A 17,276-nucleotide genomic window follows, 5' to 3' on the forward strand; every position below is an offset into this window, starting at 1 on the left:
CCCAGCCCACTCTCAGCAATACCTGTATGCCAATGTATTTTGGACAAACTGCCACTGACCAGCGGAGGGTCTGTGTTGTGTGCAAGGAGCAGGGGAGAAAGGCGAAGACACCAGTGTACTGCAGCAAGTGCAATGTTGCTCTGTGTTTCACCTCAAGCCGGAACTGCTACAAAGAGTACCATCTGAGGATGTAGCGAACTTTGAAATCACAGCACTCAACTAGCCTAGTGCATACCTTATTGTTTTTTTTGTTTTTGTTTTTTTGTGTGTGCTTTCTTTCACTTTCCCCTTGATTATGTTTTTATTATACATTACACAGTGAATTAATTTATTATGATTATTGATATTCTTTTATATATTCTTATTATTTATTACAAGTGATATTCTTTTATGTATTCTTATTATTTATTATTAGTGAGATTCTTTTATATATTCTTATTCTTTATTTATTATGATTAGTGATATTCTTTTATGTATTTGTTTTTGACTAGTGATATTTTATATATTTATATTTGTACATAGTTTACAGGATTCATTAAAGTTTTATAGTCATAGTCGCATAGTCAGTTTCAGTTTACAGCCAAGGTTTCATAGTTTCAAAGTTACAGTTTTATAGTTTTCATATAGTTACAGTCAAGTTTTCCTAGTTTCATAGTCAAAATACAGTACTTTTACAAGTTTTACTTATTACATGTTATAATAAAATTATTCCATTTGGTGACAAATTGATACAGTTGAGTTTGTTTGTTTTTATTCATCATCATCGTCATTATCTTTATTTGCCAGACTCAGGGTCCATATACTGTGCACAATGGTAGTAGTTGATGGGCCACAAGGTAAATTTCATATCCAAAAGCTCCAGTAAATGGCAATATACTCCTGTAATGGACATAAGTTGTATTTTTGAGCCAGTTTCCTTTGGAAGTGGAAAATAATCTATTTGGCACACTCTGGTGCCAAACTGTGCCAAATAGTGCCAAATGAATGTCCGCCTGGTCCTATCCTTACTAAAACCTTTGTGGAGGCTTTGCCCTTTGCTCAAATTCCATCAAATTTGTTACATTTGTAGTCAATAATTTGCTGAAGGTGATCAGTAGCACCTGTGTGCATGGTATGGGGTTATTGTTATCATAGTGTTATCATCTTACAAATAGGGAAAAAAAATAGGCGAGGATAGAAATTTCACATTTCTCCTTTGATTTATTCCAATTTACTCAAGTATAGTAACAGACACAAAAATTTTGACACTGGGAATACATTCCCTGAGGTCCCTAGATGTTCCCAGACACCAAGGAAATGCATGTGAACCATATAAGTGTGTAACAATTCTTCATTTACTTTGGGTATGTATTTTTAGGCGTTTTTTCTTAAAATATGGCTAGGGTTTAACAGGTTAAAACGCCACAGCGGTCTCCCAGACCGTCACGTGTAATTACATTGTTTCCAGTCGCTAACAGTTCTGTAAGTGGAAAAAATAAGATTTAATTTTTAGTAGTGTTAGTCCTTCTTCATATTATGTTGTGTTGGGGTCTTGATTGGATGTGGTTGGGGGGTTAGACTGAGTGATGTTACAGCACCGCTTGTTGCACCTACAGCAGACACTTCTGCCTACAGCTGAAAGTGACGCATCTGGACACGTGTGCTGCTCTCATGTCAAGAGTCGATGTCGCTGTTCACTGGATTTTTATTTTTTCTAGGCCTGTTTGTTATCAACTCCAGTGTTTTACAGTTGTTCTACCTGGATACTACGTAGTTTAGGCTCCACGCCCACATAAACCCGTTATTACCGGACTGGACAGCAGCCGAGAGAATTATTATTAGGCTACCTACGTTATAATTCAATAATCATTATAAACGAGAGTGAGTAGGCTATATGTGGCACTTTATATCTAACACAGACTAATCATGATCTAGTCTGTCCTGAGCCCACAAAATAAAGTTTGTGAAGTGTCTGTGTAACGGAGCTCCGCGCTCCTCCGTTACACAGACAGTCCGCGCACCTCCGTTACATCTGCATGGAGCGCACGTGACAGATGCGTATATCTGACAGATGCAGCTTACAATTTCCTCATCACTACCTGAGCCACCATCCAATCCCCCCTCCCTCACGTCCCGAGGAGTCTCCTGGACATATCCTGTATTCTCTGATTTTCCTCTTTTCTTTTCTAACCGGCCTGTTTCAGTTTCTGCTCGTATAGGCTACACCCGGTGTGTGTCACTCTCTCTCTCTCTCTCTTTCTCTCCCCCCCCCCCCCCCTCCCCCTCTCTCGCTCTCTCAGCGCGAAAACTGCAAAATAGAAACATTGTAATAATTGCTGTGTGATCACAGCGAGACACAGCGGTCAAATAACTGCCGTTTATATGTAGCGGTCTGTGGGACGAGGTATAATTGCTCAGAAATCGAGTGTGTTTCATTTTAATAAGTTGTAAGCTTCAGAAACTGATAGACCTGTAGGTTTAATGTAAACAAAGTAATTTACATAAGAAAAACACAAACGGTCTGTGAGACCGTCTTGGCGGTTCTAGTGTTAATACAACATTTTTGTTGTTGACTACTACTACTTATTACTCAGAGAGGTGTGTGTGTGGTATCTTACAATCAGTATTACTGGTTTCCTTCTCAGACTGACTGAAGATGAGTGTTTGTGTGGAGGGAGAGGAGGAGAGACCAGAGTCTCCAGGATCCATCTCTCTGTCTATGAAGAGTGACAGGCCTGAAGATGAACCTCCAGACCTCAGTTCTGAACCTGGACAGTAAGACACAGTTTTTATTCTAAACTGAGCTGACGAGGATTCAGTCATCAGACACATGTGAAGGAAACAAACAGACACCAGAAACCACAGTTTCCATATGTCAATTCAAACATGAAAACAGTCAGCTGATTTCATGTCAAGATTTGTGTGTGCTCCACCTGTCTGCAGAGCTGTCACATAGTTTTTCCATGTTGGAGGAGACACATAGGACCCAAACAATTGAAAGATGATCTTAAGCACATATTGGTGAATTAAAACAGGGTGAGCAAAGTCGACTGTTATCTCTGACTTCTACTCATTGTTAATATCAATCCAACATTTAGTCAGAATGCAACAGGTAGAGCTACAGACACTTACTGTAGACTGACACTGGTGAGTAATCAATCAGAACCGATGTTTATTGTTTATTGTATTCTTTAGATCCCCATTAGTCTACATAAAGATGAAGACTATTCTTCCTGGGGTCCACATAACCTGTGAACCTGTGGCTGTGACATGTTAGTGATACAGAAATGTCCTCACAGAGGGAGGAAGAGGAGTGGTGTCACTGTGGAGGAGCGGCTGTCCTGCTGTGGTCTATGTCAAGACAACCTGAAGGATCCAGTCTCCAGCAGCTGTGGACACTGGTTCTGCAGACAGTGCTTCACCTCACACTGGGACCAGTCTGGCTCTTCAGAAGACTTCGCTTGTCCCCAGTGTGGACAAAGTTCCAGAAGAGGCAGAAGTGAACTGCAGACATCCAGTCAAGGTAGCATTGTACAAGGTGAGACCTGTCTACTCTGTTGTCATTTCTGAAACCAGGACCTGTTGTTTTATCCAGTCAGCACTATTCTTTGTTGTCTGTAGTTTTTCTGTAGCTGATGACAATACCACAATAAAAAATAACAGTCAGATTCTCAAACTGTCTTCAGTCTGACACTGTGTCTCGTCTTCCAGCAGATCGTGGTCTACAGGAAGTTTTAGATCAACATAAGATCAGTCTGAGGAGCAGATGTGAACATGTGACTGAGGGAACTGATGGAAGAGGGAGTGGAACCCTCCTCAACAGGGTCTACACTGAGCTCTACATCACAGAGGGACAGAGTGAAGAGGTCAATACCCAACATGAGGTGAGACAGCTGGAGACATCGTCCAGGAAGAAGACCCTCCATGACACTCCAATCAAGTGCAACGACATCTTTAAAGACTTACCTGACCAACAGGGAGCAATCAGAGTGGTTCTGACCAACGGTGTCGCTGGCGTGGGAAAAACCTTCTCGGTGCAGAAGTTCACTCTGGACTGGGCCGAGGGCTTGGAGAACCAAGATGTCAGTCTGCTGGTTCTGCTTTCGTTCAGGGAGCTGAACCTGATCAGAGATCAGCGGTTGAGTCTTCTAAGGCTGCTCCATGTTTTCCATCCAACATTACAGAAGGTCACAGCAGAGCAGCTGGCTGTCTGTAAACTTGTCTTCATCTTTGACGGCCTGGATGAAAGCCGACTGTCACTGGACTTCAACAACAGGGAGGTTGTGTCTGATGTCACACAGACGTCATCAGTCAATGTGCTGCTGACAAACCTCATCCAGGGGAATCTGCTTCCCTCGGCTCTGGTCTGGATCACCTCCAGACCTGCAGCAGCCAGTCAGATCGCTCCAACATGTATTGACAGAGTTACAGAGGTCCGAGGCTTCACCGACCCCCAAATGGAGGAGTACTTCAGGAGGAGATTCAGTGATGAAGATCTGTCCAGCAGAATCATCTCACACATCAAATTGTCCAGGACCCTCCACATCCTGTGTCAAGTCCCGGTCTTCTGCTGGATCAGTGCTACAGTTCTGGAGCACATGTTGACCACAAACCAGAGAGGAGAGCTGCCTCAGACCCTGACTGTCCTGTTCTCACACTTCCTACTTGTCCAGACAAAGAGGAAGAAGAACAAATATGATCAGGGACAAGAGATGAGTCCACAGGAGCTGACAGAGTCTGATGTGGAGGTTCTTCTGAAGCTAGGAAGGCTGGCATTTGAACAGCTGGAGGAGGGAAACATCATGTTCTACCAAGAAGACCTGGAGCAGTGTGGTCTGGATGTCACAGAGGCCTTGGTGAACTCAGGACTCTGTACTGAGATCTTCAAAAGAGAGAGTGTGATCTTCCAGAAAACAGTCTACTGCTTTGTTCATCTGAGTGTTCAGGAGTTTCTGGCTGCAGTCTACATGTTCCACTGTTACACCAACAGGAACACACAGGTCCTCAAGAAGTTTCTGGGAAAAAAACAAGTAGGTTTAAAACTTCCTGGCTTCCTGGACCAAAGCTCTTATCATTACAGTTCCACCAGCAGGATCACAGAGGTTTTGGAGAACTTCCTGGTAAAAGAAAATGCTGATTTACCCCTGGATATATTCCTGTGGGCCACCATGGAGAAATCCCTCGGAATTAAAAATGGACGCCTGGACTTGTTTGTTCGCTTCCTTCATGGCCTTTCTCTGGAGTCCAACCAGAGGCTATTAGGAGGTCTGCTGGGTCAGACCCACAACAGTCCACGAACCATCCAGATAATCATCAACAACCTGAAGAAGATGAACAGTGATAGAATCTCTCCTGACAGAAGCATCAACATCTTCCACTGTCTGATGGAGATGAACAACTGGTCAGTTCATCAGGAGATCCAACAACTCCTGAGGTCAGGGACCAAATCAGAGGTGGAACTCTCTATGTTCCAGTGCTCAGCTCTAGCCTACATGCTGCAGATTTCAGAGCAGGTTCTGGATGAGTTTGACCTGGATGAGTACAACACATCTAATAAGGGACAACTGAGACTGATCCCAGCCGTGAAGAACTGCAGGAAGGCTCGGTGAGTTCTACATGATCATTTTAATTATTGATCAGATTACTTGTTTAGTTAAAGGGATAGTTCACGCAAAATTCAAATTTCACTCATTTTCTACTCACCCTCCTGTCAACTAAGGGTTGGGAGAAGTTTCAGACTCATCCGTGCCTTCTTGGAGTTACAGGAGGGTCCGTGCAGCACTGCATTGCCATATGGAGGTAGCGAACGGGGCTCACTTTTCTTCGTCCAAAAAGACACACCAAAAAACATCCAAATACCTCCATAGTGCTTGTCTGTAATGTCCCTCTTGTATTGAAGCCTCAACATGAGAAATTGTTTCCAAAAAAATTAAATAAGTCTATATTTTAAGCTTGTTTGTAGCGGAAGCTCCCAGTGTCTCAGTTCACTGCTCTGCCGGTGTCGCGCGATTTGCACTGACACAGGCAGTTACATTTTTTTCGGGACAATTTCTCATGTCGGGGCTTCAATACAAGAGGGACATTACAGACGAGCAGTATGGAGGTATTTGGATGTTTTTGGGTGTGTCTTTTTGTACGAAGAAAAGTGAGCCCTGTTCGCTACCGTCATATGGCAATGCAGTGCTGCGCGGACCCCCCTGTAACTCCAAAAAGACACGGATGAGTCTGAAACTTCTACCAACCCTTAGTCGACATGAGGGTGAGTAGATAATGAGTGAGGTGAACTTGGGTGAACTATCCCTTTAAGTTCTGAAGGTAAGAACAACTGTTCTGGAGTCAATTTTCCCTGTAAACAATGAAAATGTTCTTCTGAACATGTCTTCATCTTGACATGACCAAGTCACATGTTTCCATTTTCTTCCTTCATCTCAATCAGAGATTCACATTAAACCTGTGCAGGTCTGAGAAAAATGAGGATCATTGTTTCATGTTGAACACAGTCAGAATTAGCTAAATTCATTCTAACAGATTTCATATTTTCTCTCTCATCACAGACTTGTTCGTTGTTGCCTCTCAGAGACTCAGTGTGAAGTTGTGGCATCAGCTCTGAAGTCCTGCCCCTCCCACCTGAGAGAACTGGACCTAAGTAAAAATGACCTGAATATTTCAGTATTGAAGGTTCTGTGTAATGGACTGGAGAGTCCAAACTGTAGACTGGAGACTCTGAGGTCAGTTCACTGATTGGCGCCATTGTGGTTTGGTCTATGTTCAGTTCAAATGTTTTAAAGTTTATTTGTGGGAAACAGTAACAGGGACCTGTGCTTCCCCTGTAAATATGATAGTTGACGTTTAAGTTGGCAATGTTTGTAGTAACAGCATTGTTTGTTTACATCATGCATCAGTTGACTTAAACAAACCTACTCAGGTCATGTCATCAATTAGGCCTGTCACATAATCATCTGATCGCAATCATTTTAGCTGACCACAATTATTTAGCATAATGGTTTAAATGATTTCCATTCATCTGTATAAAAGCAGCTAACATAAATGTCATATTTCCATCACTATTTCCTCATCCTTTTCCAGTCATTTTGACTGGTCCTCTTTTAATGACATCATCATGTTGCACCCCCTTCCTCTGCTATGGTTTACAGCACAGGAGTGGAGTGCCACAAACTGTTAACCTGAGGCGTTTAATTTTTGATATTCAACGAGTGCATTTTTATGAGCATCTATGGACATCATGCAAAAACATGAGCCCAACATGTCTGGGGCCCTTTTCACAAAGCATGGTTAACAAACTCAGTTAAAACTCGAAGTATGGCTTTACTAACCTTGACCGGTCAAACTCAGAGTTTTCAGTTTCAGAAAAGGTGATAAGTTAGGTCAATTAACTCTTAAGAGTTAATTTTATGCTGGTTTTAACTTGTGCACAGGGACATTTCAATGGAACACAGATGATACACCATGGCAGCAGGCTAAAGAAGGTTCAATCCTCCTACTTCTGCCAGGTGGAGTTAGCTACCTAAATAAATGAATACTAATGCACAATATAAGCACATATTCCAAAACCAAACCAGAAAATTTGCCAACCGAGTCAATATGGGACTATTCGAGCAAGTTTTATCTGGACTTTTCTATTACATTTATTCTGTATGTTTGTTTGTGTATGCAGGTGCAGCCCAGCATGCTGAATTTGGCAGCAACTAAAGATGAAATATAGAAATATAGTTCAATCAAGTGTGGTATAATTTAATTACAAGCAGTCACAAAGTTGTTTTCTACTTCTCTTAATTTAGATTGAGGAGCTGCTGGTTGTCAGAGATCAGCTGTGCTTCTCTGGTCTCATCTCTGAAGTCCAACCCCTCCCACATCAAACACCTGGACCTGAGTGAAAATTCAAGTATGAGGGATTCAGGGGTGAAGGATCTATGTGGTTTTCTGGAGAGTCCAGACTGTAAACTGAAGTCTCTGAGGTCAGTGCACCTTCAGTTACTGTTGGATCTTATTCTTATGAATGAACCTGATTGATCTTCACACAGTATGTGAATCATTCAATATGAATAGTATTTCATATCTAGTCGGTGTAGCTGCTGTTCTCTAACACTGGATGTTGACAATGATTCTCCACTTTCAGCCCATTTCACTTTGTCATCATAAAGAAGTCTGTTTACTTAATTTCAACTTTAATAACTCAGCACGTGTGTGCGCCTGTGCATGTCTGCGTGTGCTCCTGCCTGCGCAGCTGCATGTGTGTTCCAGTGTGTGTATGTGTGTATTCCTGAGACCAGGCCCAAGAAAGCAAGCAAAAGACAAAATAATAATCTTTAAATGAAGGAGAAAGTCTGCACTGTAGATAACGATACTGACTGCATGATGATGCAATCTACTCGTTATCGATGAATGTATTGTTTAAATTAGATCCTACATTTAAAAGTGAGACAAGCCCTTTTGTGGCACAGATTATTGATCAGGTCACATCTGATCAAATATCAATGATTTATTGAGGTCTTTTATTCCTTATTTAGACTGGAGGACTGCAGGTTGTCAGAGAACAGCTGTGCTTCTCTGGCCTCAGCTCTGAGGTCCAACCCCTCCCACCTGAGACACCTGGACCTGAGTGACAACAACCTGCGGGATTCAGGAGTGAAGGATCTGTGTGGTTTTCTGGAGAGTCCAGACTGTAGACTGGAGACTCTGAGGTCAGTTCACTGACCATTTCTATTGTAGATTTTGTCTTTATCCCTATATTTCTGTTGTAGATTTTTCAACTAATAGCTAGGGCCAAAATATTTATATTCTTGGGACATGTGCATTTGTGTGGAACGTGGCAACCTGAGACATCCATCATCCATACATATATATATATATACACAGTAACTGTTTGGTTAGACTCTTTGGCCCCCCTGATTGTCATGCCATGCACAAGGACATGGGCTATGACAGGAGTATGAGTGTCATCAGAAACGATCACACTTTGTTTGGTTGTCACATCATGAGAAACAAGTGTGATCAATTTTGAGTCGTATTTGACGGATGACACGTGTCTTTTATTTATGTTTTATGTTTTTCCACTTGTTGTTACCATTACGCATCGCAAGTGCATCACAGTGAAAACTATGTTTTATTGCATGAAAATTGTGTTTAGAGTTTGCAAATGATGTTTTACTAGGTGAAGATAGTTTATGGTTTTCTTGGAAACGCGCCTACCTGTAATTTGTTGTCATCTTTTTGCAGGATTCACAAAACTCTGCTGAAGAATCAACAGAATTCTAAGACATGATTGGAGTTTTGGAATTTACCAATCTGAAAAATGAAAAATTCAAAAGCATCAGGAAAATTAAAGATATATTGGGAAATGTTCTTATAAAAGATGTAATAATACAAGGTCACATTGCTATTTTAACAAAAAATTATGCTCCGAATGGAGGCGAGCTGTTTCGTTAGATGCAAAAATTAGGACTCATAGGGGGAATTGTAGGCCTATTAGCTAATTTTAATTACATATTAATTAATTTTTATTAGTATGTGTTAAGGTTCACCAGCAGTGAAACATATGGCTAAGTACTTGGGTTCTATAATGTGTAAAGGATGTTAAATCTAAAGAAAAGGAATTCTACTTTTTAATTTATCTATTAATTTTACTTTTTTGAGACTTTTCTCTCATCTGGTGCAGTCAGTATTCATTTCCTGTTCTACTGGGAGCATCTTAGTTTTGGACCATGCCCTTGTTAGGGCATGATGAGACTCTGAGGTCAGTTCACTGACCATTTCTATTGTAGATTTTGTCTTTATCCCTATATTTCTGTTGTAGATTTTTCAACTAATAGCTAGGGCCAAAATATTTATGTTCTTGGGACATGTGCATTTGTGTGGAACGTGGCGACCTGAGACATCCATCATCCATACATATATATATATATACACACAGTAACTGTTTGGTTAGACCCTTTTGCCCCCCTCATTGTCATGCCATGCACAAGGACATGGGCTATGACAGGAGTATGAGTGTCATCAGAAATGATCACATCATGTCACATCATGAGAAACAAGTGTGATCAATTTTGAGTCGTATTTGACGGATGACACGTGTCTTTTATTTATGTTTTATGTTTTTCCACTTATTGTTACCATTACGCGTCGCAAGTGCATCACAGTGAAAACTATGTTTTATTGCATGAAAATTGTATTTAGAGTTTGCAAATAATGTTTTACTAGGTGAAGATAGTTTATGGTTTTCTTACAGTGAAAGGATGTTCATATTCAGTGAATGAGTTCAGACAACTGAGCAACTGATTCACGCAACAGAAATAAGTGTTTTAGCAATTCAGAAAAACTGTAATTCTTTACGTATTTACAGTAAAAAAAAATTTTTTGGAGGGAACTGTAAATCACTATGCACAATACATTTACTGTAATTGAAGCAAAATACTGTGTTGCTGATTCATTCTAGTTACAATATATAATACAATATACAGTACAATAATTTTATGCACTTGATTTATCTGAAAAAAAAAACCTTCAAACCTAAAAGATAGAATATATTTGATGTAATGCTTGCTTCTTGTTAGTATTTTGTAGTTCAGTGTGCTATGAGTGTTTCCAGAGTGAGACTTTTGCCAGTGTTATGGATGAATTATCATATTTTGAGACATGTATGAAGTGTTCTGTTGGTGAGGCACCATTTTGGGGATGAGATTAACTGGTTAGCTGAGATACATGGTGGAAATGCAGACTGTGTTAAGAGTTTTGAAAATGTAACTTCACTTTCGACCAATGCTTGTTAACAATCAAAAAATAAAGTCTTCAGATTAATTCTTTTAGACCTAAAATATTAGGAAACTATAGCCCCAGGCTGAATTTGCCCGGAATTGTCCTTTAAGTCAGATGTTACATTTACTATAAAAGACAGGCACCTTGACACCATGCACACAAATCTGTCTATTATCCTTTATTTAGATTGGTGCACTGCGGGTTGTCAGAGATCAGCTGTTCTTCTCTGGCCTCAGCTCTGAAGTCCAACCCCTCCCACCTGAGACACCTGGACCTGAGTAAGAACTACTTCCAGGATTCAGGAGTGGAGGCTCTGCGTGGTTTTCTGGAGAGTCCAGACTGTAGACTGGAGACTCTGAGGTCAGATTTCATGTTTTATTTCTGTTCTGAGATAAATGTGATGTGAAAGTTGTGCTGACACTGACCTGCAGACAGACACTGATAATATAGGCTACTGATCACACTGAGGATCTCCATGGTGAAATCTGTTTTCTTCTTCTCTGGTTTTAGTCCAGTCACTGTGTCTCTGCAGATTTGACTTCACCAAGAGAAATACATTTCATCTGTCAGACAAGAAAGAGCTGGTGGCTCCGCGTCCTTCCTGAGACTCTCTGACATTTGTAGTGAAATCTCCAAACCAATGTCATAATAGCAAGTTGTATACTATGTGCTGGTTTCAGCACTGGGATGAAGTTTGAGCAGGTTAAATACCGTATGTGAAGTCAGTCAGCAGGTCTTTGTCTCTGTTCCTCATTGAACATCTCCAGAGTTCAGCCTTACATGTTTGTTGTCTTTGGAACTCCTGACATTGTCAGTAAATCTCTGATAAATGGAGCCACAGGTGGAGCTGTCTGTGTTGAAGCAGCAGCAGGTTGTCTTTAATGTTAATGGGCGGTTTTCTCTCTGTGTGAGTCTTTTAACCTGCTTCCTGTTTGACTTTAATTTTCTGAACTTGTACTTTCGAAACCGCCTTCAACTCTGAACAGATGATGAAACACTGAACACTGTCAACAAGGAGAATTTTCCAAAACTCACTTATTTTATTGTTCATTTAGATTGAAATGCTGTATGTTGTCAGAGATCAGCTGTTCATCTCTGGCCTCAGCTCTGAGGTCCAACCCCTCCCACCTGAGACACCTGGACCTGAGTGACAACAACCTGCGGGATTCAGGAGTGAAGGATCTGTGTGGTTTTCTGGAGAGTCCAGACTGTAAACTGGAGACTCTGAGGTCAGTCCACTGACCATTTCTGTTGTAGATTTTGTCTTTATCCCACAATTAATAGCTGGGGCCAAAATATTAATGTTCTTGGTAAATGTGCATTTGTGTGGGATGTGGCGACCTGAGACATCCAATTTAAGAGAAAAGAAAAATATTTGCGAGTCTGAACAATTAGTTTTTAATTGCCGTCTTGATCGTCACATAATCCCGCGGTTGCTTATTTATCACAATTTTTTTTATACTAGGCCTACTGCTACTCTCGTCTTTTACTGACTTATTATCTCTTTTTTCCGGCCATCCCGTGTTTTTAGTACCGTTAGGTTTTTAAAATGCCGCTTATTTTGGGGCTTTCTTTTAGCGTCACATCCTGCCTTGAGTCTGACCAATCAGCACAGAGTAAATCTCAAGCCTCACCGAGACTTTTTCAGGGCCGATCTGAGTACCTACCCCCAGACAGGGACTCAGTTCGGCCCCGTAAAGGTTCCTGTAAACGGCCCTGTGGGGGAGGTTCCTGCAGTGGAGACACACAACAACGGTCCCGGCCCCGTAAAATTACCCCGAAGTTCCTGCAGTGGAAACGCGCCTACCTGTAATTTGTTGTCATCTTTTTGCAGGATTCACAAAACTCTGCTGAAGAATCAACAGAATTCTAAGACACGATTGGAGTTTTGGAATTTACCAATCTGAAAAATGAAAAATTCAAAAGCATCAGGAAAATTAAAGATATATTGGGAAATGTTCTTATAAAAGATGCAATAATACAAGGTCACATTGCTATTTTAACAAAAAATTATGCTCCGAATGGAGGCGAGCTGTTTCGTTAGATGCAAAAATTAGGACTCATAGGGGGAATTGTAGGCCTATTAGCTAATTTTAATTACATATTAATTAATTTTTATTAGTATGTGTTAAGGTTCACCAGCAGTGAAACATATGTGACCCGCTCTGGCGAAATGAGTCGGAAGTCGCAACGTTCTATTTTTAGATAATCAGCTGATAACGTGGAAAATCAATAAAAACTCAAAAAAAATTTTTTTTGCTAATTTCAAAGAAATGACATTCAAAAACAATCTCCCAAAGTTTCATAGTCCAGATAATTGAGGAAAGGCACGTAAATGACGATTAAAGTTGACTTACAACTTTTAACCCTCTAGAGAGGAGCACAACATTAGGCTAAATAACTTCTGAACCTGATAGGGACGAGCTGTAAACTGCATCTGAATCGTCAGATTCTCCGCTTTCCGAGGGTCCTTGAATGGTGCATTTATGACAACAAGGGTAGCCACGTGAAATCACGTAGTACGGGGCCAGATGCTCAGCTGAGCGGTAGCAGCGATGCTAAACCGAGCGTTAGCATCGATGCTAAACCGAACGTAGCATGCTAACGCTTGCAGATGTTTTACTAAACATGAAATATCTTCTGAACCGTTTATGATAGAGACGAGCTGTAAACAGCATCTGAATAGATACATTCTGCTTTCCGAGGGTCATTGAATGTTGCTTCTACAAGGTATGTGTAATCACATGGTAAGGAACAGACGCCAGATTCACGGAAGGCTTTAAATCAGAGACGTTCTAAATTGTTTGAACGCATTTTTCTCAGGTTTTCAATCGAAAGCAGTGAGTGGAAGACCATCATTAAAATCGCCATATCTTAAAAACTATCCAATGTATGACTTTGACTAGGGTATCATTTTAAAGCTTATTTTCTCCTCTTTCCATTGATACCAAAATCTCAATTTTGAAATTTGGGTCACTGCGACTCATTTTGCTGGATCAGGTCACATATGGCTAAGTACTTGGGTTCTATAATGTGTAAAGGATGTTAAATCTAAAGAAAAGGAATTCTACTTTTTAATTTATCTATTAATTTTACTTTTTTGAGACTTTTCTCTCATCTGGTGCAGTCAGTAATTTCCTGTTCGACTGGGAGCATCTTAGTTTTGGACCATGCCCTTGTTAGCCCGGAGGTGCTGCCTGCCAGTGACATGATTTGTATGACTTGGTGCAGATTTGACTAATCCCTTTTTACATGAAGAGTTTAAAGAAGCTTGAGAAAGAAGCTAAAGAGTTGAATGAACCCACAGCTCCCTCTGCAGGGATTGCCTCGGAAGCCCTCACGCTGAAAGTCATCTCTTTAAAGCCAAGAGATTCTGAGTGGATAGCACTGTGCTGACACCTGTTTCTCCTGGAGGAATATGAACTGTAGGCTATCTGAGGCTTCAGTAAAAGCAGCTGGTCCATCAATGTTGATTCATATCTCAGTTCAAATCATTCAGCCTGTATTGTTGTCCATCAGCTCGTTAATGAAAAACATCTTGTTTAAAACCTCCACAGCTTCCATTTATTATATTTTAGCCAGAGATCATATATCAGGACACAGCTGATCAATTATCTACAATTGTAATGAGATCTTGTATTCTTTATTAAGATTGAAGCATTGCTGGCTGTCAGCAATCAGCTGTTCTTCTCTGGCCTCAGCTCTGAGGTCCAACCCCTCCCACCTGAGACACCTGGACCTGAGTGACAACAACCTGCGGGATTCAGGAGTGAAGGATCTGTGTGGTTTTCTGGAGAGTCCAGACTGTAGCCTGGAGACTCTGAGGTCAGTTCACTGACCATTTCTATTGTAGATTTGGTCTTTATCCCACAATTAATAGCTGGGGCCAAAATATATGCAATGTGCATCTGTGTGGGATGTGGCGATCTGAGACATCCAATTTAAGGGAATAGAAAAATATTGCAAGTCTAAACAATTTGTTGTCGTCTTTTTACAGTAGTCACAAAACTCTGCTGGAGAATCAACATAATTCCAAGACATGCTTATTGCAATGTAGGATTTGACCAAAGCTATGGACCTGTTTGAAAAATTAAAAATTCAAAAGCATCAGGCAAATTAAATATACAACGGGAAGTGTTCTTATAAAAGATGCAATAATACAAGGTCACATTGCTATTTTACAAAAAAATTATGCTCCGAATGGAGGCAAGCTATTTCTTTTGGTGCAAAAATTCATCAAGATAATACATTGCTGTTATTAGAGGAGATTTTCAAATTGGTAATGGATCACATCCTTGATGGCAGTCGTAGGACTATTAGCTATTTTTAATTACATAGTCCTTGGGTTCTATAATGTGTAAAGTATGTTAAATCTAAAATAAAGGAATTATACTTTTTTTTTTTTTTACTTTTTTGAGACTTTTCTCTCAACTGTTGTAGTCAGTAATTTCCTGGTAATTTGGTGTAGATTTGACTAATCTCTTTTGACATGAAGAAGCACAAAAATAGACATATTGAGTTGAATGAACCCACAGCTCCCTCTGCAGGGATTGCCTCAGAAGCCCTCAAAGCCACGCTGAAAGTCGTTCTTTTAAAGCCAAGAGATTCTGAGTGGATAGCACTGTGCTGACACCTGTTTCTCCTGGAGGAATATGAACTGTAGGCTATCTGAGGCTTTAGTAAAGGCAGCTGGTCCATCAATGTTGATTCAAATCTCAGTTCAAATCATTCAGTCTGTATTGTTGTCCATCAGCTCATTAATGAAAAACATCTTGTTTAAAACCTCCACAGCTATCATTTAAAATTAGATATTTTAGACAGAGATCATATATCAGGACACACCTGATCAATTATCTACAATTTTAATGAGATCTTGTATTCTTTATTCAGATATCAGAATTGTTGGTTGTCAGCGATCAGCTGTTCTTCTCTGGCCTCAGCTCTGAAGTCCAACATCTCCCACCTGAGACACCTGGACCTGAGTGACAATGACCTGCAGGATTCAGGAGTGGAGGATCTGTGTGGTTTTCTGGAGAGTCCAGACTGTAGACTGGAGACTCTGAGGTCAGTTCACTGACCATTTCTGTTGTAGATTTTGTCTTTATCCCACAATTAATAGCTGGGGCCAAAATATTAATGTTCTTGGTAAATGTGCATTTGTGTGGAATGTGGCGACCTGAGACATCCAATTTAAGAGGAATATAAAAATATTTGCAAGTGAAAAGCTTCAGGCAAATTAAAGATACAATGGTAAGTGTTCTTATAAAAGATGCAGGTCACATTGCTATTTTAATAAAAACATATGCTCCGAATGGAGACGAGCTGTTTCTGTAGATGCAAAAATTCATCAAGATATTACATTGCTGTTATTGGAGGAGATTTTCATATTGGTAATGGGTCACATCCTTGATGGCAGTCGTAGGACTATTAGCTATTTTTAACATATGAATTAATTTTTAATTTGAATGTCTGAGGTTTACCAGCAGTGAAGCATATGGCTGAGTCCTTGGGTTCTATAATGTGTAAAGGATGTTGAATCTAAAAAGAAGGAATTCTACTTTTTTGAGACTTTTCTCTCAACTGTTGTAGTCAGTAATTTCCTGGTAACTTGATGTAGATTTGACTAATGGCTTTTTACACGAAGGGCTCTACTTTCGTAAACTAGCGCAGGCGCAGCGGATAAGGCCTGCACTCCGCGTTCGCTTCGCCAACGAGGCGTGTCCAGGAGCAGTTTGCAATTTTCCTTCGAAGCGCAGCAGGGCGCATCCCGCCTACTTCCCTCCCACCGGCGCAAATGGCATAGAGGGAGGAGAGAAGGCGTGGAGTGGGTTTGACACAGCCGAGTCAGATCTTCACCAATCAAATGAGCTCCTCTCCTCGCCTTTAAATCCGCCGCGCGCGTGAGGCGGACGTTTGATTTCACCGTGGAAGAGGGAGGCAAGACCTCACAGGCAGGTTTCCACAGTTCCAGGCACATTTAAATGGAATTAATAATCACAATAACCCCTATCTGAATCAGCACATACAGATTACAGCATACACATTCAGCACATCTATATCGATTGTCCCGTCACACTGATGACAGATCAAAGGCTGCACAGATGAAAGATGAGGATGGATTACTGCTGTGTTGACACTACACACTGTGCCGTTGCTATGATCTGCTATATTTATTTATTTACTTATTGATTTATTGAGCTGCATCGTCACGCGACCATAACAAATAAAACTGAAAACAAATAAACTATCATCTCTCACAGCAAGTGAGACGGGAGGAAACTGATGTTCTGGTCCGGTCCAAGCTGGCAGTGTCCGGTCGCGCGAACAGACCTCACGGGCTGATGATGCAAAAGTAGTCTGGGAGGGAGGAGGTTATGATGTTATCCAGGTTTGCTCTGACATATTGAGAGCTGTTGCCCAGTAAAAAAAAACAAAAAACAAAACACACACACCCCTTTTCCATTAATAAAGACACTCATATTTAGTAACCTATATTTAAACACGTGTGCACAGATCACAACATA

At 40.7% G+C, this 17,276-nt stretch overlaps 1 protein-coding gene across 1 annotated transcript; it reads left to right on the forward strand.

Moving 5' to 3' along the window:
* The first annotated feature begins 3,242 nt into the window (after positions 1 to 3,242).
* Positions 3,243 to 15,829, forward strand: LOC146964665 (NACHT, LRR and PYD domains-containing protein 3-like). The gene is made up of 9 exons (XM_085765989.1): positions 3,243 to 3,478; positions 3,691 to 5,013; positions 5,107 to 5,584; positions 6,534 to 6,707; positions 7,779 to 7,955; positions 8,508 to 8,681; positions 11,808 to 11,981; positions 14,404 to 14,577; positions 15,643 to 15,829. Exons 1-9 carry the CDS (start codon positions 3,250 to 3,252, stop codon positions 15,827 to 15,829), a joined length of 3,090 nt encoding a protein of 1,029 aa, XP_085622115.1. The 5' UTR covers positions 3,243 to 3,249.
* Positions 15,830 to 17,276: the final 1,447 nt, after the last annotated feature.

Source organism: Trachurus japonicus, chromosome 21 (genome assembly GCF_045865225.1).
Source record: "Trachurus japonicus isolate A0001 chromosome 21, Traja_1.0".
In the NCBI taxonomy this organism is placed as follows: Eukaryota; Metazoa; Chordata; class Actinopteri; order Carangiformes; family Carangidae; genus Trachurus; species Trachurus japonicus.

Excerpts from the sequence above, each read along its gene's own strand:
- LOC146964665 (XM_085765989.1), top strand. The coding sequence starts at position 3,250 with ATGTTAGTGATACAGAAATGTCCTCACAGAGGGAGGAAGAGGAGTGGT. Across the intron at positions 5,585-6,533 it reads AAGAACTGCAGGAAGGCTCG|ACTTGTTCGTTGTTGCCTCT; the intron begins GTGAGTTCTACA and ends CTCTCATCACAG. Across the intron at positions 11,982-14,403 it reads TGTAAACTGGAGACTCTGAG|ATTGAAGCATTGCTGGCTGT; the intron begins GTCAGTCCACTG and ends TTCTTTATTAAG.